This window comes from Plecotus auritus, assembly GCF_963455305.1.
Source record: "Plecotus auritus genome assembly, chromosome: 7".
Lineage (NCBI taxonomy): Eukaryota > Metazoa > Chordata > Mammalia > Chiroptera > Vespertilionidae > Plecotus > Plecotus auritus.
The window spans coordinates 48709622-48737471 of NC_137774.1; the positions used below are offsets into that span (position 1 = coordinate 48709622).

The 27850-nt window shown below is 44.5% G+C and overlaps 1 protein-coding gene across 2 annotated transcripts; it reads right to left on the reverse strand.

Moving 5' to 3' along the window:
- Window positions 1–4894: 4894 nt before the first annotated feature.
- On the reverse strand, window positions 4895–26865 carry ZNF18 (zinc finger protein 18). 2 transcript variants are annotated; one of them, XM_080678084.1, is made up of 8 exons: window positions 26808–26865; window positions 26046–26158; window positions 24011–24496; window positions 22261–22450; window positions 20712–20800; window positions 13353–13437; window positions 12370–12477; window positions 4895–6183 (listed from the first exon to the last, which is right to left on the reverse strand). In XM_080678084.1, the coding sequence occupies exons 3-8, from the start codon at window positions 24398–24400 to the stop codon at window positions 5396–5398; spliced, it is 1650 nt and encodes a 549-aa protein (XP_080534210.1). In that variant the 5' UTR covers window positions 24401–24496; window positions 26046–26158; window positions 26808–26865; the 3' UTR covers window positions 4895–5395. The 2 variants fall into 2 exon arrangements, with proteins under 2 accessions (XP_080534210.1, XP_080534211.1); XM_080678085.1 differs by having other exon boundaries at window positions 26470–26815.
- Window positions 26866–27850: the final 985 nt, after the last annotated feature.

Consider the following 27850-nt stretch of genomic DNA (forward strand, 5'->3'; position numbering starts at 1 on the left):
CCTTCTTCTCTGTAAAAAATCAATAAAAATATATAAAAAATAAAAGAAAATAAAGGAAATTTATTACCTGTATACGGTACGGTAGTACGGTAGTTGTCAACACAAACCAGACAAACTGTGAATCCTACAGTATCAAGAATTTACTCATTTATCCAATGACAATCATGTCATCATCTTCTGGAACATCATCATAACAATCCAACTCCTGAATTTCCTGGTGAATTTCTTGTGACTCCATTTCTTTCAGAATCAGTGGACCAAATCTCTCATGTTTAGCAATAGCACTGTCTTTAAATGAGTACTTCTTGTCAAGGTAGCCTGCTCGCAGTGCATTTGCAATGCAACTGTCAGTGATTTTCTCCCATGAATTCTTCACCCAAGTCACAACTTCTTGCAGTTTAGGTTTCACAAAGTTTCCACGCTGATTTCTCTCCATTCTATTTTCAATGTAGTCATTAATTTCCATGCGCAAATTGTCTTTGAATGGCTTGTTTATTGCAATATCAAGAGTCTGGAGATATGCCGTCATTCCTGCGGGAATCATTATCTGATCTATTTTTCTTTCGTGAAGAAATGTCTTCATGTCTTTAGCGCGGTGAGTGCTGGCTGCATCCCAGACTAGCAGACCTCTTTGGCTCCCTCACATAATAAGCGGCAGCATTAAATCGACCCACTTCCTTATAACTGCTTGTGTGGCCCAGGCTTTTTCAGTTTCAGGAATAAAAACGCCCAAAACACGTTCAATCTTTTCCTTCTTGCCCTTAGAAATGATTAAAAGTGGGATTTCAGTGCCATCCAAACGAATTGCCAAAATACAGGAAACACGTGCACTTTCGTAAGCAGTGGAGGGAATGTACGCTAAGGAGGCAACCCGCTGTTCAATTGTTGTTTGAGATGATTGGCCCATAAACACTGCAGTTTCATCCATAGCAATCATGTTGGAAAAATTGTATTTAGAGAAGTCAGCATCATCAATAAAGGACTTGAATGCAAGTGCTCGCTTAATAACTTGAGTATCTTCCAACCTAAACAATGTTGTAGATCTTCTTAAAGACAGTTCACTTCGCTGAAGGAAATTATCCAGCCAGTGTTGTGATGCTTTGAAGTCTTCGGGGGCTATGTCAAACTGTGGTGCCATTGCAAGGGCAAATTCTTGAATCTGAGCCCTATTCACAACCAAAGCCTTTGCTCTCCTGTCAACAACCCATTCACAGATCAGGTCTTCCAGCTCGGAAAATAATGGTTGCCGACCTGATCCACACTTGCGCTTTTTAGCATTACCCTTGTTCACTGGTTCAATGAGGTTACCATACTCTGCTTGCCATTTTCGGACCAATCGGATACTCAACATCTTCTCTTTGCGGAAAGCAGTAAGATTTTGGCCCCAAGAGTCTTCCACGATTCCTTTCTTGTACTCCACGGAGTAGCTTTTTCTTTTTGCGCTCATTTCTAGGGGTAAAAAAAAAGGAATTGGGGTATCAAGGTGAGGGGAGGGGGATCACTCAAAATGACACAGGGGGGGACCAGAGGGGGGAATCAAAATGGCACAGGAGAATCAGAGGGGGGATTACCATTTTAGTAACCCCTTTTGATCCTCCTGTGTCATTTTAAGTGATCCCCCTCCCCCCACCCCTGTGCCACTGAACACCTTCACCAGACATGCCCCCTACCCCTTTATCAGACATTTACCCCCTGGGGCCTGCCTGGGGACTGTCACTGGGCTTGCTGGGGCCTGGATCTGGGCTGGAGCAGGGTCTGCCACTGACTGAGAACCTTCAGTCATCATGAAGGCGGCCGCGAGCATCAGGTAGTGTCACCAGAGACAGACCAGCACTCACCACCTTCGCCACGTCCCATCCGCTCTAATCCTCCTGTTCTTCTACACGCATCTGCGAAAGTCTCCTCCTCTCTCCCGCCCCGCGCTCACCGCTCACTCCGACCTCCACTCCGCCTCCACACAGCAGTGACGTCAGGACTCCGCGTAACGTCACTGGTTGCTAGACGCCAGTCGGGGCGGCCCTAGCGACCAATTTACGGTAAATTAATTTTCATTCTGAGACAGAGACTGGGGGCCTTATTTTCAGGGGATGCCTTATATTTCACTCAGAAGGAAACCTGTAAGTAGGTCTTATTTTTTGAGGATGTCTTATTTTCGGGAACACACGGTAGTAAAGCTTCCGAGAATTTACTCTGTGGAATGAATTTTCACTGGGAGCTCAAGGAGTTCCACAGTTTTAGTGTTTTAAAGAACTCTATGGCGAGGCTTCTTTGGTAAGAAGAGTCTAGGAGGGCCCAGTATCCCTTTCAGAATCTCTGCTCCCACATATTGTGCAGAGACATTTCTGAATTGAGCAGGCATCAGAGTCCTCTGGGAGGGCTTGTTAACAAAGAGATTGCTGGGCCCACCCTTTAGAATTTATGGTTCAATAAGTAACAACTTGCCAAAGCTGCTAGTCTGGGAACCACACTTTGAGAGCTCCTGATTTAAAACATAAAAAGGTGTGGCTCAGTTGGCTAAGTGTCAGCCCATGTACTGAAAGGTAGCTGGTTAGATTCCCAGTCAGGGCACATGCCCAGGTTGGGGGTTTGGTTTGGACCAGGGTGCATGCAGGAGGCGACTGATGTTTCTTTCTCTCTCCCTCTCTCTCTAAAAACAATAAAAAAAATTTAAGTATTTTTTAGAAGCATAAAAATCCCACCATCCCACAAATCTGCAGAATCTCATGCCTATTCCATCTTGATTTTCCTGCTTTCTGCCCTGTGGTTCCTGCATCCCCTAAAAAGAGGCCTTATTCCTCATCTTCCTGATAGAAGGGAGTTAACAAATGCCTCTGGAATCCAGGAATTCCAACTTCAGTCTGGTCTCCCCTCTCATCAACCAGGAATGTAGTTCCCATTGTTTGCCAACAACTAGCAGTTTCTTATCTACAGGTTGTGTTTTCAGCTCTATCCTCTTAAGTAGCATCCTCCTCCCTGATGCTCACACCAAGAACAGTAAAATAAGAGCAGGCCAGGGGAGGACCCAGGTGGAAGTCTCACTCTCTGGAGCAGGACACATTGGGGCCCATAACTTTTGAAGACAAGGACAAGTGGGCAGGTTAGATACATGTGTTCATAAAACTCTAGATAGTACTATAAATTAATACTATTGATTTCTTCCTTATACCTACAAAATCTACACTAATAAAAGAGAAAGATGCAAATTGCCCATACCTCTGTGACATCCACCAGCCAATCAGGAGTGAGTATGCAAATTAACCCAACAAAGATTGCGGGTTAATTTGGATACGCGGGTGCCAAGCAGCCTGGGTCCTGGAAACATCCTTGGGACCCAGGCCGCTCCAAGCCTGTAGAGCACATAGGCCCTTAGCAGCCAGGGTCCCAGAATGCCCCCCACCAGGAGTAGCCTACGGGCACCGGCACCAAACAGGCCGGGTCCCGGGACAAGTGGCCAGGGGTGCCAAGTGGGCTGGGTGCCGGTACAAGCGGCCAGAGGCACCAAGCGCAAGCAGCCGCTGGGCGGGGCAGCTGTGCCAAGCAGCCCAGGTCCACATCCCCCCAGCCCGGCGGACACAGCAAATGCACGGCCGCCAGGCTTGGGGGCGTGCTCCCGGCGGCCGGGGACACATTCCCTAGCCCAGTGGACACAAAGCAGGGGATCCTCTGCACATGGGCTGCAGAGGAAACACCTTTTTTCTTTTTTTAAAAAAAGTATTTTATTGATTTTTTACAGAAGAGAGTGAGAGGGATAAACTGTCAGAAACAGCAATGAGAGAAACATCGATCAGCTGCCTCCTGCACACTCCCCACTGGGGATGTGCCCCCAACCAAGGTACAGGCCCTTAACAGGAATCAAACCTGGGACCCTTCAGTCTGCAGGCCGACGCTCTATCCACTGAGCCAAACAAGTTCAAGTGTAAACACCTCTTCTGACCGCTCATTGGCTAAGCTCCCTGTATGCTGCCACTTGCAGTATTCTTGGTAACTTGGTTAATAAGGATCCAAGAAGGTGATCTAGGGTTTTTCGACCACACTCCTGGAGAAAAAAATGAAGGTCCACTGCTGGAGGGGCTAAGAAATGTCATATCCTGCCCTATCCAGTTTGGCTCAGTGGATAGAGCCTCAGCCTGCCAACCGCAGGGTTTGGTTCTGATCAAGGGCATGTACCTAGATTACAGGCTCCTCCCTGGCCGGGGCCCAGGTCAGGGCTCATGCAGGAGGCAACCAATCAAAGTGTCCCTCTCACACTGATGTTTCTCTCTGTCTCTCCCTGTCTCTCTTCCACACTCTCTAAAAATCAATGGAAGCATAGCCTCAGGTGAGGATTAAAAAAAAAAATGTCATATCCTACGAAAGACACATCTTGAAAATGCCTAAAGTTGTCATTTTTTCATGGTGAAGAGACTGGAGTCCGTGTTGATGAAAACACCTTGGCGGCTATGGTGGCTGGCAGTGGCTGTAGCAGAGGGGTGATGCTCCCAGTCTGAGAGAGGGGGCAGGCTGGGCTGAGGGCCTCCCCGCCCCGCCCACCCAGTGCATGAATTTTGTGCACCGGGCCCCTAGTTAAATAATAAAGACATTTTTAAGGCACAGAACACTTGGCAAAAACGATAGCCTAAGCGGATGCCAGGAGAAAGGGGAGCAGCTTGAGGTGTGCAAGCAAGTGGGAGGTAGGCTCAGAAAGAGGACACTGGGACAGACTTACCTGAGACCAGGAGTGCCCAGCATGGACCAAACTCTCACACCTGAGCACCAGGCTAGCACTTTCCTACCGACATCCAGCTACTTGATAAATTTGATGCGTTTGTGTGGGATGATCTACCGTTGAGGGTCTTCTATGAGAAACTGCATTTGGAGTTACAGTCAACGCACAGTGGACACTTCAGACACAAATAAAATAGGATTCTACTAAGTTTATTTTTAAAAAGGGACAGGACATTAATTTTGCACCAATATGACAAAGAACACACTGAGCTCCTGGTCCTCTATGCCTCCCTTCTGTAACAGATGGCCTGCTCCAGGACCCCCAGTTCTAAAGGGGCAATCCGAGGTGCTTCCCATGACAGCAACTGTGGCTAATCCAGTTAACCTCCTCCCAGGTAGCACTTCTAAAATGGGACCTCCAAGCGACAGGTTTTTCCCATCTCTTTCCAAAAAGAGATGTGATAAAAGTCAAAGACTATTCTGTCTCCTGATGCAGAAGCAAAAAATTAAATCAGCATGAGATCCAACTCACAGGCCAACACAGTCTCCAAGTCCAAACCCATGTGCAGACACTCTCTTCCCTCATCCAGGCATAAGAGAGCAGGGATATCCACTTAAGAGACCTAATTCCTCCTGGGGAGCTATGTGTTTCAAACGGGCCAGGACACAGAAATGGGCTAAGCGCGTGTGGCTACTGAAAGGGCTTCTTTCCTAAGTGAGTCCTTTGATGTTTATCAAGGCTAGAACTCCAGCTGAAACTTTTCCCGCAGCAGGAACATTTGTAAGGTTTCTCTCCTGTGTGAACCCTCTGATGCCTATTAAAGTTTGATCTTTGAATAAAGCTCTTCTCGCAGATGGGACACTTGTAGGGTTTCTCTCCTGTGTGAATTTTCTCGTGGTGGCGCAATCTGGAGAAGTCACTGAAGCCTTTCCCACAGTAGTCACATTTACAGGGCTTCTCTCCCGTGTGAATTCGCTGATGTTTCACGAAGTCTGAACTCCGCCGGAAGGCTTTTCTGCAGGTGAGGCACTGGAAGTATTTCTCTCTGGTGTGAGTTCTTTGGTGAAAAACAAGCTGAGAGTTCCTATAGAAGGTTTTCCCACACTCCCTGCAGGTGGGAAGTTTCTGGGCCATGGGGGCTCTCAGCTGCCCTTTAGGGGAGGCCTCTTTCTTCCCTTCAAGACACAGCACAGACAGTTCCACTGGATGAGGATTGGACACATGATGGGCTGGCTGCTTCCCAGAATTCTTTTCTTGAGGAGAGAGCTGTTCCTCTACTCGCTCGCCCGGAAGGCTTTCCTGAACCTCAGGGAGATTCTCTTCTTCTCCAAAGTGACTTGGCTCCTCTTCAGTGAAGAGGCCACTCAGGGAAGCCTGAGAAGGCGGCTCCTCTGAGGTGTGACAGGGGGCATCTGGAGGCTCCTGGTCCCTGTGATTTTCCAAGTTTAGGTTCTCTTTGTCATTCTCCTGTCTATCTCCTGAAAGAAAAGATTTAAAATAGTTCAATGTATGGCATCCCCTACCTTCTGATCCATATGTCAAAGGTCATCAGTGAATACATAGCTATTGCAATATTAATGACTATTCCCTAGCTGTACATTACATCCCCATGACTTACCATCGCAAGTTTGTATTTCCCCAAAAACCCGCTCTCAACCACCAGTTTGTTATTTGTATCTATGAGTTTGTTTCTGTTTCATTTTGTTTATTCATTTGTTTTGTTTTTTAGATTCTGTATATAAGTGAAATCATATGGTATCTGTCTTTCTCTGACTTATTTCACTTGGCACAATACTCTCTAGGTCCATTCATGTTGTTGCAAATAGCAAGATTTCGTTCTTTTTTATGGCTGGGTAATATTCCTGTGTGTGTGTGTGTGTGTGTGTGTGTGTGTGTGTGTGTGTGTGTGTGTATGTGTATGCATGCATGCATCACCTCTTCTTTATTCATCTGTCAATGGAAGAAACCTAGGTTGCTTCCATATTCTTGGCTATTGTAAACAATGCTGCAATGACCATGGGTGGGTGCATATATCTTTCCAAATTAGTGTTTTCATTTTCTGAAGATACTGGTAAATACCCAGAAATGGAATTGGTAGGTCATATAGTAGCTCTATTTTACATGTATTTATTATTAAGAATCAGAAAAACAAGGGTATTATATGAGAGTGCAACTTTAAAAAATGACTGGCTATTACCTGATTACTAGAAGCCCAATGCGAGGGGTTCGGCCCTCGCTGCCCCAGCTGGCCCTCGCTGCCCCAGCTACCGCGGCTGGTCCTCACAGCCACTCGCAGCCCTGGCCAGCCCTCACAGCCCTGGTTGGGCCTCACAGCCCCTCACAGCCTCAGCCAGCCCTCGCAGCCCCGGCCATCCCTCGCAGCCCCTCACAGCCCCGGGCAGCCCTTGCAGCCCCTCGCAACCGTGGCTTTGTCCGAAAGGTCGTCCAGAAGGATGTCCAGAAAGTCATTTGGCTGTTCGGTCTAATTAGCATATTACCTCTTTATTATTAAGATATGTAAAAGATAAATATAATCACTAAAAATAATTTGAGCCCTAGCTGTTTTGGCTCAGTAGATAGAGCATTGGCCTGCAGACTGAAGGGTCCCAGGTTTGATTCCAGCCAAGGGCACATGCCTGGGTTGCTGGGGGGCTCCCAGTAGGGGGCTTGCAGGAGGCAGCCAATCAATGATTCTCATCATTGATGTTTCTATCTCTCTCTCCCTCTCCCTTCCTCTCTGAAATCAATAAAAATATATTTTAAAAAAATAATTTGAAGAGAACAGTATACAGAAGATAACTAAATCAACCTCAATCACACAACCCAGAGGTAACAACTATGAGTACACATTTCCTTCCAGTCTTTATTTAACCAATACATATGTATATATGTATGTGCTTTCACCTGACATAATTGATATGTTGTATATATAATTCTATATCTGGCTTTGTAGCATTTAAATTGTAAATGGTGGTCTTTATCAATTTCCCATCGATTTTCCCCTTCTCAAGGAACACAGAAATTCATGAAATGCATCAATGTGTCATTTTACTATGGTTTTAACATACAGTGAAGTTGTAGCATATAAGTGAATCTATGCTTCAATCCAGTATTCACTTGTGCTTTGTTAACTCATGTATATAACAGTTGAAATTTTATTTTTTTCATCATAGCTTAAGTTTTTGGTCATTACAAGTTAATGGTGCATATAGTAAATACTTTATTTTGGTGATGAAATTTTTTTCAGCTTTTATTAAATTACTTTATTCCTGCAGATCTAATGAAGCTATTTCCCTTTCTCTTTCCTATACTTGTCTTTCAGATTATCTGCTAGCGACCCAGGAATGTGCGAGAGTAGACCTGAACTTGTTAATGTACAAAGCCTTATCACATATTCTTCTCATATAGCAGAGGTACTTTCTCTCATCTTTAAAGAAGCCTTTATAACTATCATTTTAAAAGCTGAAGAATGGTCCATCATGGAGATGACATTATAAACACATGATAATAAATTTTTATTTTATTTAAGAATTCTCCTACTATGGAAATCTATTGTTTGTTTTATTTTTACAACTATAAATAATGCAGGGACAGCATTTCGATTCATAAATTTTTACCCACATTTCTGATCAATACTTTAAAGGAGATTCCATGAAGTGGAATTACTATGTCAACAGACATAAATGTTGTCATTAAGTCTCATGACACTTACTGACGAATTGACTTACAGAACAACCGTGCCACCCTCTGGTTTGAGAAGCTGGGCAGAGTGAAGAACAGTGTTCAATACTGAAGTATTAAGTATTTTTAAAAAACCTTCATTTAGACCAGTGAAAAATGATTTTTTCACTGCTGTAAGTTTTAATTTTTAAAAGATGAATTTTTCCCATTTATAAGCTATTTTTCATACTCCAAGACTGCTTTCCATTTTTTATTGGGAAAATCATTTTTTCTTATCAACCTGCATTAACTATATACTAAGAATATTAATCATTTATCTGTCATGTTCATAAAAAATATTTTTCACCAATCTGGTTACCTTAATTTTGCTTGGGGTTATTTTTATAGAAGTTGTGGGTTTTTCTTTTTAAATATACTGAAGTCTATTAATCTTTTCCTTAATGATTTTTTTTTCATTGCTTTTACACTTATAAAAACCTTCCCCATCCTGCCCTGGCCAGGTGGCTCAGTTGATTGAAGTGTCATCCCATATACCAAAAGGTTGCGGTTAGGTTTCCACTCGGGGCACATACCGTGGGTTCGATCCCTGGTCAGGGCGCGAGAGGCAACCGATAGATGTTTCTCCCTCTATATATATGTATCCCTTCCTCTTTCTAAAAATCAGTAAAAACATATCCTAGGGTAAGGATTAAAAAAAAAGAAGAAAATCTTTCTCATCCAGACATGAGTCAAATATTCATTCATTTTCTTCCTTATTTTTTTCACATTGTGCCTTTTTCATCCATCCCTAACTTATTTTGGTATATGATATACATCAAATTTAAACTAATACCTTTTCCCAAAGTTTTTTCCTGACATTGCTCACTGAAGGACAGTTTGTCCCATGGATCTGTGAGAATTTCATCATTTATGAGATTCTTGTACAGACTACCTTCTTTTCCTAAGCTTCCTTTTCTGTTCCATTTGTCTGTGCATCTATTTTTACAACAGTATTCCATTATTTTAATGATTTTACCTATTTTAAATGACAGACTCTTAATATTTACAGATCTAATATTGAAGAAATATTCATCTTTCAAAACTTTTTACTGTTCTTGCAGTATTATTCCAGGTAACTACTTAAGAATCATTTTCCAAATCATTGTTTTTAATCCCTTGGGATTTTGATTAGCAGTATGTGTGTAGAGCTTTGTGAGGCTCACCCCTCTGCTGGCCCGTTTTAACCAGGAGCTATTCTTCAATATGGTCAAGTAAATAGCACATACATGCCCTCCTGTGACATTTGCATTCAGTCTGAGTCCAGATCTGGCAAACCGGCTAACTGTAGCTTCTAGACCGAATAGACTGAACCAGTCCTTTTCCATCTTTACATTGTTGCTTCCACATCGGGGTCTCGTCCCTGCACATCAGGACTCCTACATCAACTTTCCACAGTGTTCCTCTCCTCCACGTGTTCCCTTCCAGACTTGCTTGCACACCGCTACTTCCTCAACCTCCCTTTCCACTTCTCTCTCTCAGGGACCCACAGTGGCATCAGTTTCCGTTATTGAGGCAGACTGGCTTTGTAGATTCTCTACAGTCTGGTTCCAGGTAAGACGTAATGGGCTATGCCAGCAGATGGGATGGAGGGGGAAAAATAATAAGTTGGGGATATAATGAGCTACACATCACAAATAAAATCCTACTGCAAGGGAATGTATGGGAAATCTCTGTACCTTCCACTCAATTTTGCTGTGAACATAAAACTGCTCTAAAAAATAGTCTAGTAAAACAGAATTCCTATTGCAACAACCTCTAAAGCAGTATTTTCAAACTTTTTTGTCTGCTACCCACAGTAAAAAACATGTTTATATAAAAAGTAAAGTATATGCACATATATTCGGAACAAAAATTTGCTGAAACACTACCTATCCTGACATCCAGTATTTTCTCATTGCATTCTGATATTTTCTATTTAAACTTATTTCATTTTTTTTTTAATGATGACTATAATCTATAAAATGATTTCACAATACACTAATTGGTCATGAAATGCAGTTTGAAAAGTACTGCTCCGAAGGAATCCTTGTGAAATAATAATAAATATATTGCTTAAAATTAAAATTATATCCCCCATTTGATGCTTGCCCTCTCTGTGATTTATCAGCAAAGAAAAATAATTAATTAGACCTCCACTGGGAAGAAACAATGATTTGTAATATGGGTCACATCCTTCACCCTTTCCTTCCACCACAACTCTGGGATCTTTTGTATATGTAACAGTGTATCCAGGTAGGTTTGACAGAAATGTTCCACATAACTGCAGTATTTTAGAAAAATGCAGAGGAGGCTAAAGGGGATTGCTATTTTATGGCAGAACAAGTTTGTATTTCTTCTTTGTGCTACTTAATGAAAGGTGCATTAAGATTAGCTAAAATAGCCCTAGCTGGTTTGGCTCAGTGGAGAGAGTAATAGCCCACAGACTGAAAGGTCCCAGGTTTGATTCCAGTAAAGGGCATGTACCTCGGTTAAAGGCTCCGTCCATGGCCCTAGATATTTCTCTCTCTCTGTCTCTCCCTCTCCCTTCCACTCTCTCTAAAAATTGATGGAAACATATCTTCAGATGAGGATTACAAAAAATATTTCAGCCCTAACTGGTTTGGCTCAGTGGATAGAGCGTCGGCTTGCGGACTGAAAGGTCCCAGGTTCGATTCCGGTCAAGGGCATGTACCTGGGTTGCGGGCACATCCCCAGTAGGAGGTGTGCAGGAGGCAGCTGATCAATGTTTCTCTCTCATCAATGTTTCTAACTCTCTATCCCTCTCCCTTCCTCTCTGTTTAAAAAAAGCAATAAAATATATTTAAAAAAAAAAAAAAATTTCATTTACATTGTCTTTTATATTTACACTAGAGACCTGGTGCAGAGTTGTGCACCAGTGGGGTCCCTCGGCCTGGCCTGCACCCTCTCGCAATCCAGGACCCCTCGGGGAATGTCAGACTGCCAGTTTCAGCCCGATCCCTGCAGGCCAGGCCAAGGGACACCACCAGTGCACAAATCCATGCTCCAGGCCTCTAGTATGCACATGAGATCTTTGGTTAATTTCTTCCCGCCCTCTCCTCTACCCCTTTTCTATGAGATTCATCAGTCTGTTCCATGTTTCCATCCCTGTGTGTTGAGCATCTGCCCCCTGGTGGTCAGTGCATGTCATAGCTACCGGTCGAAATGGTTGAATGGTTGAACAGTCGAACGATCACTTATGCTTTTATATTTATAGAGATATGCAATTATCTTTACTGGTACTCTATTTCTTCACATGACTTGAGTTACTGTCTAGGGTCCATTCATTTCATCCTGAAGGACTTGTTTCGTATTTCTGGTAGGGCTGGTTCGCTAGTAATGAATTATCTCTCTCAAAAAAAAAAAAAAAAAAAAAAAAATCTGGGAATGCCATAATTTCTCCTTCATTTTTAAAAGGTAGTTTTGATGGATATAGAGTTCTTGGCTGATGGTCTTGTTCTTTCAGCACTTTGACTATGTGAAAAAAGATTAGCTAAAACATGTGTTCTCTGTTGGTTGGTTTGGTTTGATTTATTTTGTTACAGATGTGTTGTTTACTATTCACTGTAACCAGAATAAGAAAAGTCTAATTACTCTGAACAAGAGAAAGGGTAATAATGGCTGTTTCATACTCTTTTTTGTAATAGAATTATACCTATAATTATACCTATTGGTCTCAATCTGTACTAATCTTAACTCTCTCTGAGAAAGACAGTTGTCACAACAGATAAGACTGAAGGTGTACTTTTTCTTCCAAGATTAACTATGTGTGTCAACAGCCCCATACCAGAGATTAAGAAGACCTGACCTCCGGATCCAAATCAGACTAACCAGATCATGACCAGTCTGAATTAATGGAATAGTAACCCACATCCTAACGTATCTCCACCACCTCCAATTTAATGACAGGAGACCAGAATGGCTCTGACCAATGAAAGATTACTCACCTCTGCAGGTGGGTCTTAGGATCTTCTCACTGACATGCAGGCGCAGTCCTGCCGGTTCTTCCCCACACTCTATTGAATTAGTCAGATCAGGCTTGGAATTGGAAATGCCTGGACAGAGAGAAGTAACATGTGGGCCTCGATGAACTAGGAGGATTGGAGACCTGCTGTTTTTCAAAGGAGTGTCCTAGGTGAGAGAGGAAATAGGAAGGCTCTGGAGACCACTTAAGGTAGTTCATCTTAGAAGTTTGTTTGGAGCTTTTAAGACACCAGTACTCACAAGATAGCCATGATAAATGGTGAAGACCACAAGAAGAATCTGGGCTGGTAGAGTCAGACCACCTGGTGACAAAGACCCCTCCAATAGTTGGTTGAGACTGTGATTAAGTATTAAAGAGCCAGCCACAACTGAGTTCCTTCTTAACTCAGCACTTACGAGCTACATAACAGTGAGCAAGTGACTTGATCTGTCACTACTTTCATCACCTTAAAAATCAGAGCCCTAACTGGTTTGGCTCAGTGGATAGAGTGTCTGCCCAGGAACTGAAGGATCCCGGGTTTGATTCCAGTCAAGGGCACATACCTCAGCTGCAGGCTTGATCCTGGCCCTGGTCGGGGAGCACAAGCAGAAGCAACCAATCAATGTGCCTCTCTCACTTCGATGTCTCCCTCTCTCTGTCTCTCCCCCTCTCCCTTCCACTCTCTCTATAATATCCTCAGGTGAGGATCAACAACAAAAAAATGAGAATATCATCACCCATTTCAAGGAGTTACTATATGTTATGCACCCATGACAGTTCCTGGTACATAGAACACGTTTAATACCAGGAAGTTGTTACCATAACTCTGCTATTTGCAGCTCAGTCAAGTTCCCAATGGTGTCACTATGATAGTCTTCATCCAGAGAACCTCAAGGAGCTAAGAGTACACAGAAAATGCTTAACAGCCTTTCCATGTCCTTCCATCCGGCTAACCCATGCCCTCACCTCCTGAGACCATTTTCCCATAGGTCTCCAGCATGAGATCCCAGTATTGCTCCTTCTGAATGGAATCCAGGTGCCTCCAGTGCTCCTAGAAAAAACACAATGCTGTAAATTCACCGAAGGTTTCTGGATCCTGCCTTCCCTGCCTATCGAGGCTCAGAAGAAAGCATTGTGCCTTAGGAGCCTACCATCAGAATATGTAGAAAATCATAGGAGGTGGTTCAAGGAAAAAGGCCAAAGGGAAAACTACAGTCCCTATATCAGTATTCTTTATCCTGGGTAGAAAACAGGCTTTAAGTTCTACATTATTTTCAAGTTGCTTGTATTCAAGAGTAGAGAATAGAAAGCAAGGAGCCCTTTCTTTTTTTTTTTTTTTTTTAATAATTCTTTATTGTTGAAATTATTACATATGTCCCTTTTTTCCCTTTTAACTTCCTCCAGCCCGTCCCCATCTCCCCATCCCAGGCCTGCAAGGAGCCCTTTCTACACTGTCCTTTGCTTTAACTCTTCCACTGCCTACATAGAGGTCTTTGAACAGTAAGAGCTTGATTTTCCCAATATTTCATTAAAATCTGGAAATTCAAGAGGGAAAAGAGAAAAATTAAAAAGGCATTTGTTGGAAAGGCAACTAAATCAGCAAAAAAGTGGGAAGAAGCAACAATGAAGTCAACTAAGGTGAACACCTCAGTGGGAAAGAGACTAGTGGATTCAGAGCAAAGGGAGATGTTGCAGCCACACACACCTGGGCCCTCTGACAGTTCTGCATTTAGGGTTTAACACAGGGGTGGGCAAACTTTTTGACTAGAGGGCCACAATGGGTTCTTAAACTGGACCGGAGAGCCGGAACAAAAGCATGGATGGAGTGTTTGTGTGAACTAATATAAATTCAAAGTAAAGGAGCGGAGGGGAGAGCAAGAGAACCCTCCGCTCTTTCGGATCCGTGGGCTGGATAGAACAGCCGAACGGGCTGGATCCGGCCCGCGGGCCGTAGTTTGCCCACGGCTGGTCTAACATCAGATCAGGTTTCCTCCCAGTGAGTGGGAAATTGATGAGTTGTCTAGAGCAAGGAGCCCTTCAATTACCCCCAAAATATGCCTTTCTTAGGCTATGGACCTAAAGACTCAAAACTGGGAATGACATCTAAGTAGGGTCTACTTTCATGAATTCAAATTTCAACCTCCCCTCTAAGGAAACAGATTGTATAGCAGAGTGATTTACAGCACAGTCTTTGGAGTCAAACATACTGGGTTTCAAGTCCCAGTTCTGCCACTTCCTAGCTGTGTGATCTTGAGCAAGTGACTTAATCTTTCTGGGCCTCAAGTCCTCACCTAATGATAGTACTGAACTCAAAAATTGTTGGGAGGCTTAACAGAAATAGTGCAAGTACCATCTGAGCACACTGTACTGTGCATTCATAGCACTCATCAGTTTATTAGTTATGTATATGTACATTATGCATATGACAGAATACCCAATCTTTTCTATACACACACATATAAAAGTATTTAATCAATAGTTGGCTCCACTAGCACATAGCATCATGAAAAAAGGACTCTCCACTGTTCTTTTCCAGTCCCCAAGCCCCTGTCCAGGACAGAGTAGGCACTCAACACATATCATCTGGGTGAAATACAAAGCTCTTAGCAAACAGGTCCTCAGTAAATAATATATATATTGTTATCATATGCAATCTATGGGATGCTCAATCTCCCAGACTAACCCCAGGGTTTGCAGAGAGAATTAAGAGATTCTGATCACTTTCAGGAACCCCACAGTTGATAGCCATAGATTATTGTCATGAAAAGCCAGCTAGGCTACAAGGAGCAGAAAAGAAGAATGAGAAGATGATGTTATCTTCCTATCCTATCTAATAAAAAGAATACTATGCAAATTAACCATCACTCTGCTAAATCCACAAGCCACGCCCACCAGCCAATCAGTAGCGAGTATGCAAATTAACCCAACCAAGATGGCTGCAACCACAGAGCGAACAGGAGGCTTGGGTTTCCCGGGCAATGGAGGAAGCCAAGCTTTCCGCACACCCTGGCCAGCCCAGGCCTCCACTCAAGGCTACAAAGTTTCAATTATAGAAGATAAATAAATCCCAGATCCCAGGGGCTCCGCTTGGGTCGCCGGGGGGCATGGCCAGCCTGCAAACCACCACAGGCCCCTCACCCAGGCCACCCCATGCCCCAAGAGAACCCCCACCCTGATCCAGGACACCCTTCAGGGCAAACCAGCCAGCCCCCACCCGTGCACCAGGCCTCTAGCCTATCTAATAAAAGAGTAATATGCAAATTGACCATCACTCCAACACACAAGATGGCTGCCCCTATGTGGTCAAAGATTCTGCCCCCATGTGGACACAAGATGGCCACCACAAAATGGCCAGCAGGGGAGGGCAGTTGGGAAGGACCAGGCCTGCAAGGGAGGGAAGTTGTGGGCAATCAGGCCAGCAGGGGAGGGCAGTTGGGAGGGACAAGGCCTGCAAGGGAGGGCAGTTTGGGGCGATTAAGCCTGCAGGGGAGGGCAGTTAGAGGTGACCAGGCCTGCAGGGGAGGGCAGTTAGGGGTGACCAGGCCTGCAGGGGAGGGAAGTTAGGGGCAATCAGGCTGGCAGGGGAGCAGTTAGACATCATTCAGGCAGGCAGGGGAGTGGTTAGGGGGTGATCAGGCTGGAAGGCAGAAGTGGTTAGGGGCAATCAGGAAGGCAGGCAGGTGAGCAGTTGGGAGCCAGCAGTCCTGGATTGTGAGGGATGTCCGACTGCCCACTTAGGCCCGATCCTACCGGGATTGGGCCTAAATGGGGAGTCGGACATCCCTCAAGAGGTCCCAGATTGGAGAGGGTGCAGGCTGGGCTGAGGAACAAAACCCCCACCCCATGCACGAATTTCGTGCACCAGGCCTCTAGTTACAAATAATATACATCAAAGTGAAGTGGAAATGGTTGAAAAGTAATGGAACACCAAAAACTCTTTTAACTAGCAGGTACTAGGGGGGGGAGGAGGAAAGAAAGGAGGGAGGGAAGGGGAGGGGAGGGGAGGGAGGGAGTTGACTATTTTAGGGTGAAAAAAATGAAAAGGTAAAAAGTGACCTTAATATATTTAATTATTAACTATAACCATATTTTTAATATAAGTTTTTATTGACAGTGTTTTTAAAGTTGAAATTGTTAGCAACTTACTTTGTAAATCATCTGTGAATGAAGCTACCTTAACAAGGTCCTAAAAATAACCAACTTGAACAAACATTGCTGACTACAAGAGCTCTGAGTCTTCAGTGACAACACAGACCCTTGCTCCCTTCCTCCCTTCCTCTCTCCCTGTCTTCCCTTCCCTCTCTTAAAAAAAAAAAAAAATCAATAAACATATCCTGGGATGAAGATTAAAAAAAAAAAGGAGGCAAGACACCAATTGCACTCACCCTTGCTTTTTCTCATTTTTAAAAGAGGAAGAAAAATCTAAATTCCTATTCTGGAAGGGTGGGAGTAAAAGATTTGATGGAGAAATATGTCAATTTTATATGGAAATAGCACCATCTAGTGAGTTAAGACATTACCACAACTGACTTGCACAAAGTTCTTTGTACTGTATTCCTTTCCCAAAATTTTAAAACACAGGACTGTGAGTAAATGTATCCCCAAATGCATGTGAGGTTCTAACTCAGTCAGTTTCTAATACAAAGTACCACTGAGTAGGGACACTACTTTGTTATTCTGGCATTATTCACCAAGTTCCTAATTGATGAAAGAGATTAGGGGCCTAACAGGTTTGGCTCAATGAATAAAGCGTCAGTCTGCAGACTGAAGGGTCCCGGGCTCAATTCCGGTCAAGGGCATGTACCTCAGTTGCGGGCACATCCCCAGTAGGGAGTGTGCAGGAGGCAGCTGATTGATGTTTCTCTCTCATCGATGTTTCTAACTCTCTATCCCTCTCCCTTCCTTTCTGTAGAAAATCAATAAAATATATTTTTTTAAAAAGAGATTAGGAAAAGTGATTATTTATATTTAAAAAACCCTTCACTGTCCAGCTGGCTTGGCTCAGTGGTTGAGCTTCAACCTATGAACCAGGAGATCATGGTTCAATTCCCGGTCAGGGCACATGTCCAGGTTGCAGGCTTGATCCCCAGTGGGGGTGTACAGGAGGCAGCCAATCAGTGGCACTCTCTCATCAGTGATGCTTCTATTTCTCTCTCCCACTCCTTTCCTCTCCAAAATCAATAAAAATATACTTAAAAAATAAAAATAAAAGATCCCTTCACTTACAAAGGATCCCATTAAATATCAAGGTCCTTCTGATGCAAATAGTTGTTGTTAGTTTGGGGGAGGGATATTAGGATTGGATAGAGATAACTTATTTGTTTAGGTTAAGTGGTTGTTAATCAGTTATCTGCTACATATAAGGAATTTAATACACACACACACACACACACACACACATGCACAGTGCTGCTGCTGATTTTAAATCTTTTGACATTAAACTATCCAGAAAAGGTCATAGTTAATGTCATTAGGTAGAGTTAATGCTTAATTCTACTAGTCAAAATGTGTTAATAAATTGTATATATATATATGTATTTTTTTTAACCAAGCATTCTCCGGCCTAAAAATTTGGTTTCTGGGTACCTTGGAAGTAACAAGACACCCTTGAGTAACTAAAAAGATATATCCCTTCCCTGCGCCCTCCACATCCCTTTCCCAGGGTGAACTGCAAAGCTGGCATCCAGTTTCCACATCATGGAGCCTGGCAAGCTGGAGCTCAGGCCCGATCTCCAGCCCCACATTAAGCACCACCTTCCGGCTTCACTACCTTCACCTGCACTCTGTATTACTTCACCAGGCAAATCTCAAGGGTTCCCCAAAGGTTTGAAACAATGAATGTTTTGATTAAGGTGTATAGGTTCCTGGAAAACTTTATTTTTATGAAATGCAACTTTTCAGAACTTTCAACTACATTATCAAGATGAACCAGTCCCAGAGACCTCTGTTTACAGTCAAGATGGAGAAATAGGGACTGGATTTACCTTTGTGTCTGAAACTGAAAAAAAGAGACAAACTATCTGAAACAAGAGTTTTCAGATAGTGCATGTTAAAGCAGAAAAGAGGTCTCTGAAAGCAGAACAGAGGCCTCTGAATTAGGTGTGCCCCACAGTTGCCCACACTTATTGCTTGTAGAACATCCAGAGCAGCAGAGATGGGAACTGGACAGAGCAGGTGGTTCCCTGAGCTGAGCAGGAGCTCAAAGGAGTATAGAGTCAGCAGGGCAGAATACCCGAATGGGGGAGCTGCACTAGGAGAGCCCCAGAGATCTGCAGAGGTACCCCTCAAGTACAGAAAAGAACCCCATAAAAGCAACAGAGGGAACAATCCTCACAGCTTGAAGTGCTGGGAACACCCCACATTTCCAGAACCGCAGTGGGAAACCCTGTCCATCAAGGAGCTTCAGGTAGCGTTCTAGAAGGGTATTGCCTCAGTAGTGGGGAAAAATTAGCCCTACACTAAAAGCTTCTCTGATGCCATCTAACAAACTGTGTCCAAATAACCTAACTGTATCCCAGAGCAGAGCTCAGAGACATTTATAGGAATGCAAAAATATCCAGCCCTCAGCAAGGTCAAATTCACAATGATTAACATCCAATCAAAGATCACTGGGCATACAAAGAAGCAGGAAAACACCACTCATAATGAGCAAACACAGGTTAAAAATTAGCAGACAAGGACATTAGTACAGATGTTATAGCCATATGTTCATGAAAGTGTAGGAAAGATTGAACATTTTAAGTATATACATAGAAGATACAATAAAGCCCCAATTCAAACTTGTAGAGATTAAAAATACATAAGATTAAAAATACAACGGATGGGGTTAACAGCAGAATAGACACCAAAGAAGAAAAGATTAATGGACTTGAAGACATTACAAGAGAAACTATCCAAAATAAAACACAGAAAGTAGTAAAGAAAGAGAACAGCCGAAACCGGTTTGGCTCAGTGGATAGAGCGTCGGCCTGCGGACTGAAGGGTCCCGGGTTCGATTCCGGTCAAGGGCATGTACCTGGGTTGCGGGCACATCCCCAGTGGGAGGTGTGCAGGAGGCAGCTGATCGATGTCTCTCTCTCATCGATGTTTCTAACTCTCTATTCCTCTCTCTTCCTCTCTGTAAAATATCAATAAAATATATTTAAAAAAAAAAAAAAAAGAAAGAGAACACATGCCACATGTGTATAATTCTCAGAGGCCTCAAAAGAGAAACAAAGGAAGACAGAAAAAAACAGTTAAAGAAATAATGACCAATGCCCTAGCTGGTTTGGCTCAGTAGATAGAGCATCAGCCTGCAGACTAAAGGGTCCCAGGTTTGACTCCCATCAAGGTTACATGCTCAGGTTTCGGGCTTGATCCCCAGTAGGGGGCATGCAGGAAGCAGCCAATCAATGATTCTCACTCATCATTGATGTTTTTATCTCTCTCTCCCTCTTCCCTTCCTCTCTGAAATCAATAAAAATATATTTTTTAAAAAAGAATGGCCAAAAATGTTCTAAATTTGATGAAAACTATAAACCCACAGACCAAGTTTAATGAACCCAAGCACAAGAAACACAAAGAATATTATTCTAAGGCTTATCACAGTCAAATTGTTTAAAACCAGTGAGAAAATATTAAAAGAACCAAGCATGAAAGATGTATTATATGCAGAACAAAGATAAGAGTACATATGGCATGATTCTATTTTATACAAAATTCTAGAAAATGCAAGCTAATGTATGGTAACAGAAAACAGATCAGTAGTTGCCTCAGAACTGGGGGAATGTGGAGGGGTAGGAGGGAGGAAAAGGGAACCTCTGGTGGTGACAGATTTGCTTATTATCTTGTTTATGGTCACGGCTTCATTTCTGTGGGTATGTATGTATGTATGTATGTACATCAAAAAACTTACCAAACTCTACACTTTAAACACGTGCAGTTCATTGTTTATCAATTACTCCTCATAGAGTTGGGCAGGAGAGATTAACCTGTCCCACATTAGATATAACCATTCAAAATCTCAAACTGACTCTTTGTGAGATGCTTAAATAGGAAAGGAGATAGTATTGTCTCAGCATAACTCAAAGATAATAAAAAAGGAGACACAAGATTGCCTCTTCAGAGCAACTGCTTCCAGATTCCATTACTCAAGATGACAATTAGGAAACATTCCGTCTTAAGAAGAACTGAAACTCAGGTCTCATTCCACAGATATTATTGTTATCCTTGCTGGGCCTTCCTCCTACTCCACTTTTGAGACTCCTCCCCCTTTCACTCCTCCTCACTACTGATACACCCTCAAAGCCTGGTTCCGGGAGAGAGAGGCGGGGCCACCCAGCTCACCTGAGGTGCCGTGTGGAGAAGGGAGGTTCCGAAGTCCTGGTCTCCGATGAGCCTCTCCTCAGGCTGGGCAGGAAGCTGGGAAGCAGCCACTGCCAAAGTGAAAAACAGGAAATCTCAAGAATCCGATGTCCTCAATCAGTCCCCAGAGGGTACAGGTAAAAATCTCTGCAAATTAGAACTGACACCTGCTTCACCATCTATGCCTTGAGGAATTGTACAGTAGAAACTCGGTTCTCGAACTTTATTAGTTCCAGAAGGCTGCTTAAGAAGCCATTTGCGCCCTGGCTGGTGTGGCTCAGTTGGTTGGGCATCATTCCATGCACCAAAGGGCTGCCAATTCGATTCTGGGTCAGGGCACATGCCCAGGTTGCAGCTTGATCCCTGGGGGGTATGCAAGAGGCAGTCAATAGATGTTTCACTCTCACATTGATGTTTCTCTCTCCTTCTCCCTTACTTTCTCTAAAGGTCAATTAAAAATAAATAAAACTTTAAAAAAAATTTGTTAGAAAACTGAATCATTTTTCCCCACTAGAAATAATGTAAATTGGCCCAGCCGGCATGGCTCAGTGGTTGAGTGTCAACCTATGAACCAGGAGATCACGGTTCCATTCCCAGTTAGGGCACATGCCTGGGTTGCGGGCTCAGTCCCAGGTGGGGCCTGCAGGAGGCAGCCGATCAATGATTCTGTCATCATTGATGTTTCTATCTCTCTCTCTTCCTCTCCCTTCCTCTCTGAAATCAATAAAAATAATAATAATGTAAATTAATCTGTTCCAGACCCCCAAATGATTCCCTATTTTAACTTTTCTTATATATAGTGAATGTCTAATGTACAGTTTAATCTATAAATACACACTTCTTAAATTTATCGAACCACACCCTACTAGCCTTAAACAAAGAATTTTTCATATATCACTGTCTCAAAAATGCTATCACCAACTAACTGCTTTTGTTTAGCCCATCAAAAGCAGTTTTTCTGCCTATTCATTTACCTGTGATTATTGTTTTGTGAGGACTTTCACACACTTTGCAACATTAGCATGCTAGATGGCCTCTTTATATTTTAAAATTGTGCTAATCCTCAATTTCTGCCGGCAACAAAAGCATTACTCCTTTGTTTATTGCCTGACACACTTTTTGTCATGCTGAGGTATCAGCATGAAAGGGTTGTCAGATCAAAAACTGAAGTTTTTGTTCACAACCGAGACATTTTTTCTGTGAACAACTTGGTCAAGAACCGAATAGTTTGAGATGGGAGGGACCTCCCTAATAAACTGCAACTCCCTCCAACCTTCCAAACAATCTCACCCATATTTTCTCCCACCTCCTTCCTCAAAACCAAGATCCGAAAGGCCTAGCCCAGTCATAAAGTGTTTAAATTAGTTACAGGCTTCGAATATCCAAATCAGCGTGGTTCAAGTATGACTACCCTGTTTGTGATCTTTTTAGAGATACCCCCATCTGGGCAGTATTATTATTTTCAACCCACTCACTCGTAGGCCACATGTTTCTCCAAGAGTGCACACACACCACCTGAATAACTGCCCACCTAGCTCTTGTTCCGCTTCAGACTCCTCCTTCACCAAGTGGCTCGGTGGCTCCCTGGGCCCAGAGGGTGAATTCCCAAGTCCCAGCTCCTGAGGCATCACTTCAAGAGGAGACTCCACTTCCCCCACTTGGCAGCTTGCAGACTCCACCTGCTCGGGTAAGGTGTCCTGTCCTAGAACCTGGATGCTGATCTGGAGACCACAAAGGACTAGTTACTGAAAGATGCAGAGGAGAGTTTCCGAAAGCTTCTATAACAGACCATGACAGCCTTTAGGGACATGGAGAGAGGCAAGAGAAAAACAGCTTTTCTTTCTAATGCAGCAGGAACCAGTAAGGGAAACATCCCAAGAGGCCAAAGCTGAGGTCTGAACCAGGCTGGAGACTTCCGAGACTTACCACTAATATTGCGTCTCTACTGGGTAGTCTCCACCAGTTAAAACTCAGGCGGCTTTTGAACTTCCCAAATGATCTAGTCTAAAGATGGAATGGGCCCTAGCCTGTTGGCTCATTGGATAGAGCATTGGCCTGTGGACCAAAGGGTCCTGGGTCCGATTCCGGTCAAGGGAACGTACCTCGGTTGCAGGCTCCTCCTGGGCCCCAGCCCTGGTCGGGGCACATGCAGGAGGCAACCAATTGATGTGTTTCTCTCACAGCGATATTTCTCTCTGTCTTTCCCTCTTCTTCCACTCTCTCTAAAAATCAGTGGGGAAAAAAATAAAAAATAAAAATAATAAAAATAAAAATCAGTGGAAAAATATCCTTGGGTGAGAATTAAAGAAAAAGAAAAATAAGGATGGAATGGGATGGGAGGCTTTATTCTTCAATCCCTAAAGGCTAAAAAGCGTTGAGAGTTACAGAGAATCTTAAGAATTAGGTGCAATACGGGATACACTGATGTAGCATATAAGAAATACATATTTGTTCTTTGTCCCTGGTTCCTGGCACAGAGCTCCTAAAACCCTTGGAATTACCGGAGGGACAGGGGTGACAGGAGCAGCTTTTGTTATTTATAATGAGCCCCTTTCAACCACACCAGAGTTTCTGCTAATGAGGTGATTCTTGGTGGACCCTGAGATAGCTTCAGGATGGAGGTGGTCACCAGAGGAACCAACCAGGTGATTAGATGGTTGGAACTTTCAACCCCACCCCCCAACCTCTGGGGAAGGGAAGAAGGGCTGGAAATTTTCAATCATCAGTGGCCATCAATAAATCAATCATGCCTAAGTAATGAAACCTCCATAAAAACACCTAAACTATGGGGTTCAGGTGCTTCCGAGTTGGTGAATACACAGAAGTTGGTGGCCTGGAGAGGGCATGAGAGCTCTGGGTGACCCCATCTCCTCCAACTGCCTGCTCCTGCATCGTATCCTTCATAATAAACTGGTAAATGTAAGTAAAGTGTTTTCCTGAGTTCTATGATTCATTCTAGCAAATTATATGAGGACAATGTTTGGGGAACCTCCAAATTTTGGCCAGTTTGTTATTAAGTATGGCTGGCCCTTGAGACTTGTAACTGGTGTCTGAAATGGGGGCAGTCTGAGACTGAACCTTATCCTGTGGGATCTGAGTAACCCCGATATTCAGTGTCAGAACTGAACTGAATTGTAAGACACCCAGTTGGTATGAGAGAATTAGAAAATTGGTTGTTAGTATAGAAAATTCCACATATTTGCTATCAGAAAAGACAACACACCTGATAAGACCCCAGAGGAGCCGTGCTTCACTAACAGATCATAGTATCCTCTGCTTACCCACTGCCACAGCCTCTGAGGGTCTCCCTTCAAGCTTTCCACCAGGGTCACTGCCTCCTCTCCGCTGCCAGGACACTGTTTCCGCACCCACATCTGAATCTCCCCGGGCAGAATGGTCAGGAACTGCTCCAACATGAGGAGCTCTAAGATCTGCTCCTTGGTGTGAACCTCTGGCTGCAGCCACTGGAAACAGAGCTTCCGAAGTTGTCTCAGGGTTTCCTGGGGCCCAGACATCACCTGGTAACGAAACTGCCTGAAAAGCTGGCGGGCAGTCTCAGGGCTGGAGGGTTCCCCTTGAGGGGCAGCATCTGGTCCAGAGAACGGGGAGTCCTCTGCCTTTGCCAGCGGTGGCAGCAGGACTAGGGCCTGCCCCAGCTCAACAGGCATCATCAGGCCTGCCACGTCCTTTTGGTGAAGTTCTTCTGGGATGAAGTTGTCTCTGGGGAGAGCCTTGCACAGGAACACGAGAGGGAGTGAGATCCAGTGCTATAGAGAAGAAAAGGGTCACGTTTTCAGAAAGAACAAATTCACATGCTCTACTTGAGAAGCCAAGGAGTCAACCATGGATCTTTTCAAATCGATGGACACACTATTTTATTTTGCAAGACTGTAAACGTGAAGCCACAAAGCAAACCACTAATACTTATCTAAATTGTCACCATCACCCTGACCATTTTATAAGAGTCCCTCTCAGTCTTCAAATGTCAAGGCCAAGTAGAAAAATGAAATGCACCACATGAAGCATCTTCACTACGGGTTTTCAGGTAAACAGCTCTTCTGCAAAACACTTCTCTATCTGCACCCACATGTCAGCAGACGGGAAAATGAAGCTGAACAAAGACATCTATGCCCTAGAAATAAAGGCTAATGCTGAGATGATCAGATGCTTCCATAATAAATATGAGGCTGAACAGAGCAAATTAACTCTTCCCCAAAAGGTGCAATGAAATTTCTAAGTGACCTCTTTTGAGTACCAGGGGAATTTTTTTTTCTTTAAAAAAAAAAACACCTGTCACACCTGAAATTTTCAACCTTTGGCTTTAAAAAATTTTAGAATAAATGCCAACTACCTTGAAAGCATTCCTACGGACTTGAACCTGGTAATATTATGGTAAATGGTATCAAAATTTAGAAGATGGTAAAAGGAGAAATATTAAATGGCAAAGTAAATGCTATATCTCGTTAACTTTCTTGCATGTAATCCTAATACTGGATTGATTACTCAGTCAATCCTTAAATGTTATGAAGGACCTAAAGGGCATCATTCTCCATAACACTAACCATAACCAATAGACACCCAGTCACGTGGGTATCTGGCTTAATCAGAGATCAGTACAACACTCTAGCTTTTGATAACGGCTTTTGCCTTGACATACAAAAACTTATGTCCTCATCCCTACCACTTCACTCAAACAAGTCATTCCATATCACCAAATCATCCTTAAAAAACTTTCTCAAGAGATCAAAAAAGAGCAAAGTAAATATATTTCACTCATATATTCATGCAGTAACCAGTGTACTACAGTGACATATATTATGTGCTCAATAAATACGTGGATGGAGCCTGCAACCAAGGTACCTGCCCTTGACAGGAATCAAACACAGGACCCTACAGTCCACAAGCCAATGCCCTATCTATCCACTGAGCCAAACCGGCTAACGCCTGAGTCCTCTTTTTGACTAGGCCGGGCCCTGTGCTCTGTCCTTGGACATTCTAGTCCAGTTTTATCAAGAATCCTGCTAGGTCCAGTTTAGGGAAAATCCTCCAGCTTTGGTATCTGATCAAAGTCTCTATTCCCACCCTTGGTAGCTGACCACTCTTGATAAATGATTCACCCTAGTCTGCCTTCCCCAAAACTCCTCTCAAGTCGGCTTAGTGAGAAGCCCCCCCTTAAGCCAGATGTTTCCTCTAGAAGTTTTCCATCCACTGACCCCCACCTACTCCTTGACTATAAATCTCCACTTGGCCCTGTTGTAGTCAATCTGTTACTGCAAAGCCCATCTTAGCAGTCCCCAGGAATAAAGTCGGCCTTACCGTCTCCGACAAGTATCTTGAGTAACGTTTTCTTTCTTTTAACAGGTGACTTGAGGAATGTGTCAGCTCCGTATTAGGCCCTGTTCATGTCATTTCTAATCCTCACAATTACCCTGCAAGGTAAGTATAAAGTGTATAGATTAGGAACCTCTGAGGTCCCCAGGGACGGCCAAATTTAACCCCAGGAACCTCTGATGCCTGTGCTTTGGGAGGAGATGCCAATGTTTGGAAATTCGTGGGGGCGGGTTTGGGGTTGTCAAAAACGGCTTTTAGCGGCCTGGAGACCGGGGTTGCTCCAGCCCTAAAAGGCGCTGGGCAATGCTATCAAGTGTTCTCCACGCTCCGGCCCCCACTCCGACAGCACCGAGGGGAGACTCAGGCATCAGCCCGTCGGGGTTCCCTTTGCCTGAGGTTCATTCCCAACCTTTTGGGGAAGACAGGAAGCCGGGTCCGTCTTCGGTCCCAGGCCAGACACGTGGCTGGTGAGTCCAGAGGGGCCCACAGGCTCCAGGACGGAGAGCCGGGCCGGGGTACCGGCGTCCCACCACCGGGACTGCACTCACAAACCCGCCGCCCCTCCCCCGCTCTCGCCGCGTCCCCGCGTCGCCGCGTCGCCGCGTCCCCGCGCGCACTGCCGGCGCACGGCGCGCGTCCGCCAACCCCGCCGTCCTCTCGGGGACCGGCCGACCCAGCGCGGACGCGGGCGACTCCAGGCCGGATCCCGGGAGATCGCGGCCGGGCCCGCCCAGTCTGCGCGCTCACCTCAGCCTGCGGCGCCAGCTCTGGGCGCACTTCCGGGAGACCGCAGCTGCGTGCGCCTGCGACGGCGAAGCGGGGCGGGCAAAGGGCGGGGCTAGGCGGCCGCGGGGCGGGTGAGGGGGGGGCGCGAGGGGCGGGGCAGAAGCTGAGGGGCGGGTTCCGATTGGCCGCCCGCGCCGTCCAGCCTCACCCGTGGCTCCGCTGCGCCAAGGCTGCCCTCAGTCCAGCGCAGCCGGCCGTTCAGTTATCCCTTCGAGCTTCGTGCGATCTGGTGCTTCTCAGCAAACACACCTGTTAAGGCTGCAGTGCGTTCCAGGCACTGGGCTGCACTGCGAGGGCTACGAAGATAATTCCCTTTGTCTATCCCGGACGCCTCCGCCAGTCCCACACCGAGAGCTGAAAGGCCTGCCTTTATCCTCGGTTTTTAACCCGCGTCTTTACTTGTTGCTATTCTTCCCTCACTTGGCCTTCCTGAGGCGTGTGATTTGCCCCTATCTCGCTGTCCTCTCCAACTCTCACCAACTCTGCATTTCCTGGGCTCTCTCCTTCCACTTCTCCGCTTTCAGTATTGGAGTTCAGTGGGGAAAGATTTATAGTTTCCATTAAATTCACAAAGGGGCCGATACCGGTTTGGCTCAGTGGATAGAGCGTCGGCCTGCGGACTGAAGGGTCCCGGGTTCGATTCCGGTCAAGGGCATGTACCTTGGTTGCGGGCACATCTCCAGTGGAAGGTGTGCAGGAGGCAGCTGATCGATGTTTCTAGCTCTCTATCCCTCTCCCTTCCTCTCTGTAAAAAAATCAATAAAATATATTAAAAAAAAAAAATTCACAAAGGGATCTGTGACCCTATTAAAGCTTTCCATTGCTGTTATCTTTCTTGCTAGGTGATCAGCTAAAAGCTAGTAGGTTGGCCGAAACCGGTTTGGCTCAGTGGATAGAGCGTCGGCCTGCGGACTGAAGGGTCCCAGGTTCGATTCTGGTCAAGGGCATGTACCTTGGTTGCGGGCACATCCCCAGTGGGAGGTGTACAGGAGGCAGCTGATCGA

What these genes read in the sequence shown, in the direction of transcription:
- ZNF18 (XM_080678084.1), bottom strand. Translation starts at nt 24,400, where the DNA reads ATGATGCCTGTTGAGCTGGGGCAGGCCCTAGTCCTGCTGCCACCGCTG. An exon ending in CTCAGAGGCTGTGGCAGTGG is followed by an intron (nt 22,451 to 24,010) that starts GTAAGCAGAGGA and finishes TGTGGTCTCCAG; the next exon opens with ATCAGCATCCAGGTTCTAGG. An exon ending in TGAAGCGGAACAAGAGCTAG is followed by an intron (nt 20,801 to 22,260) that starts GTGGGCAGTTAT and finishes TCACTTTGGCAG; the next exon opens with TGGCTGCTTCCCAGCTTCCT.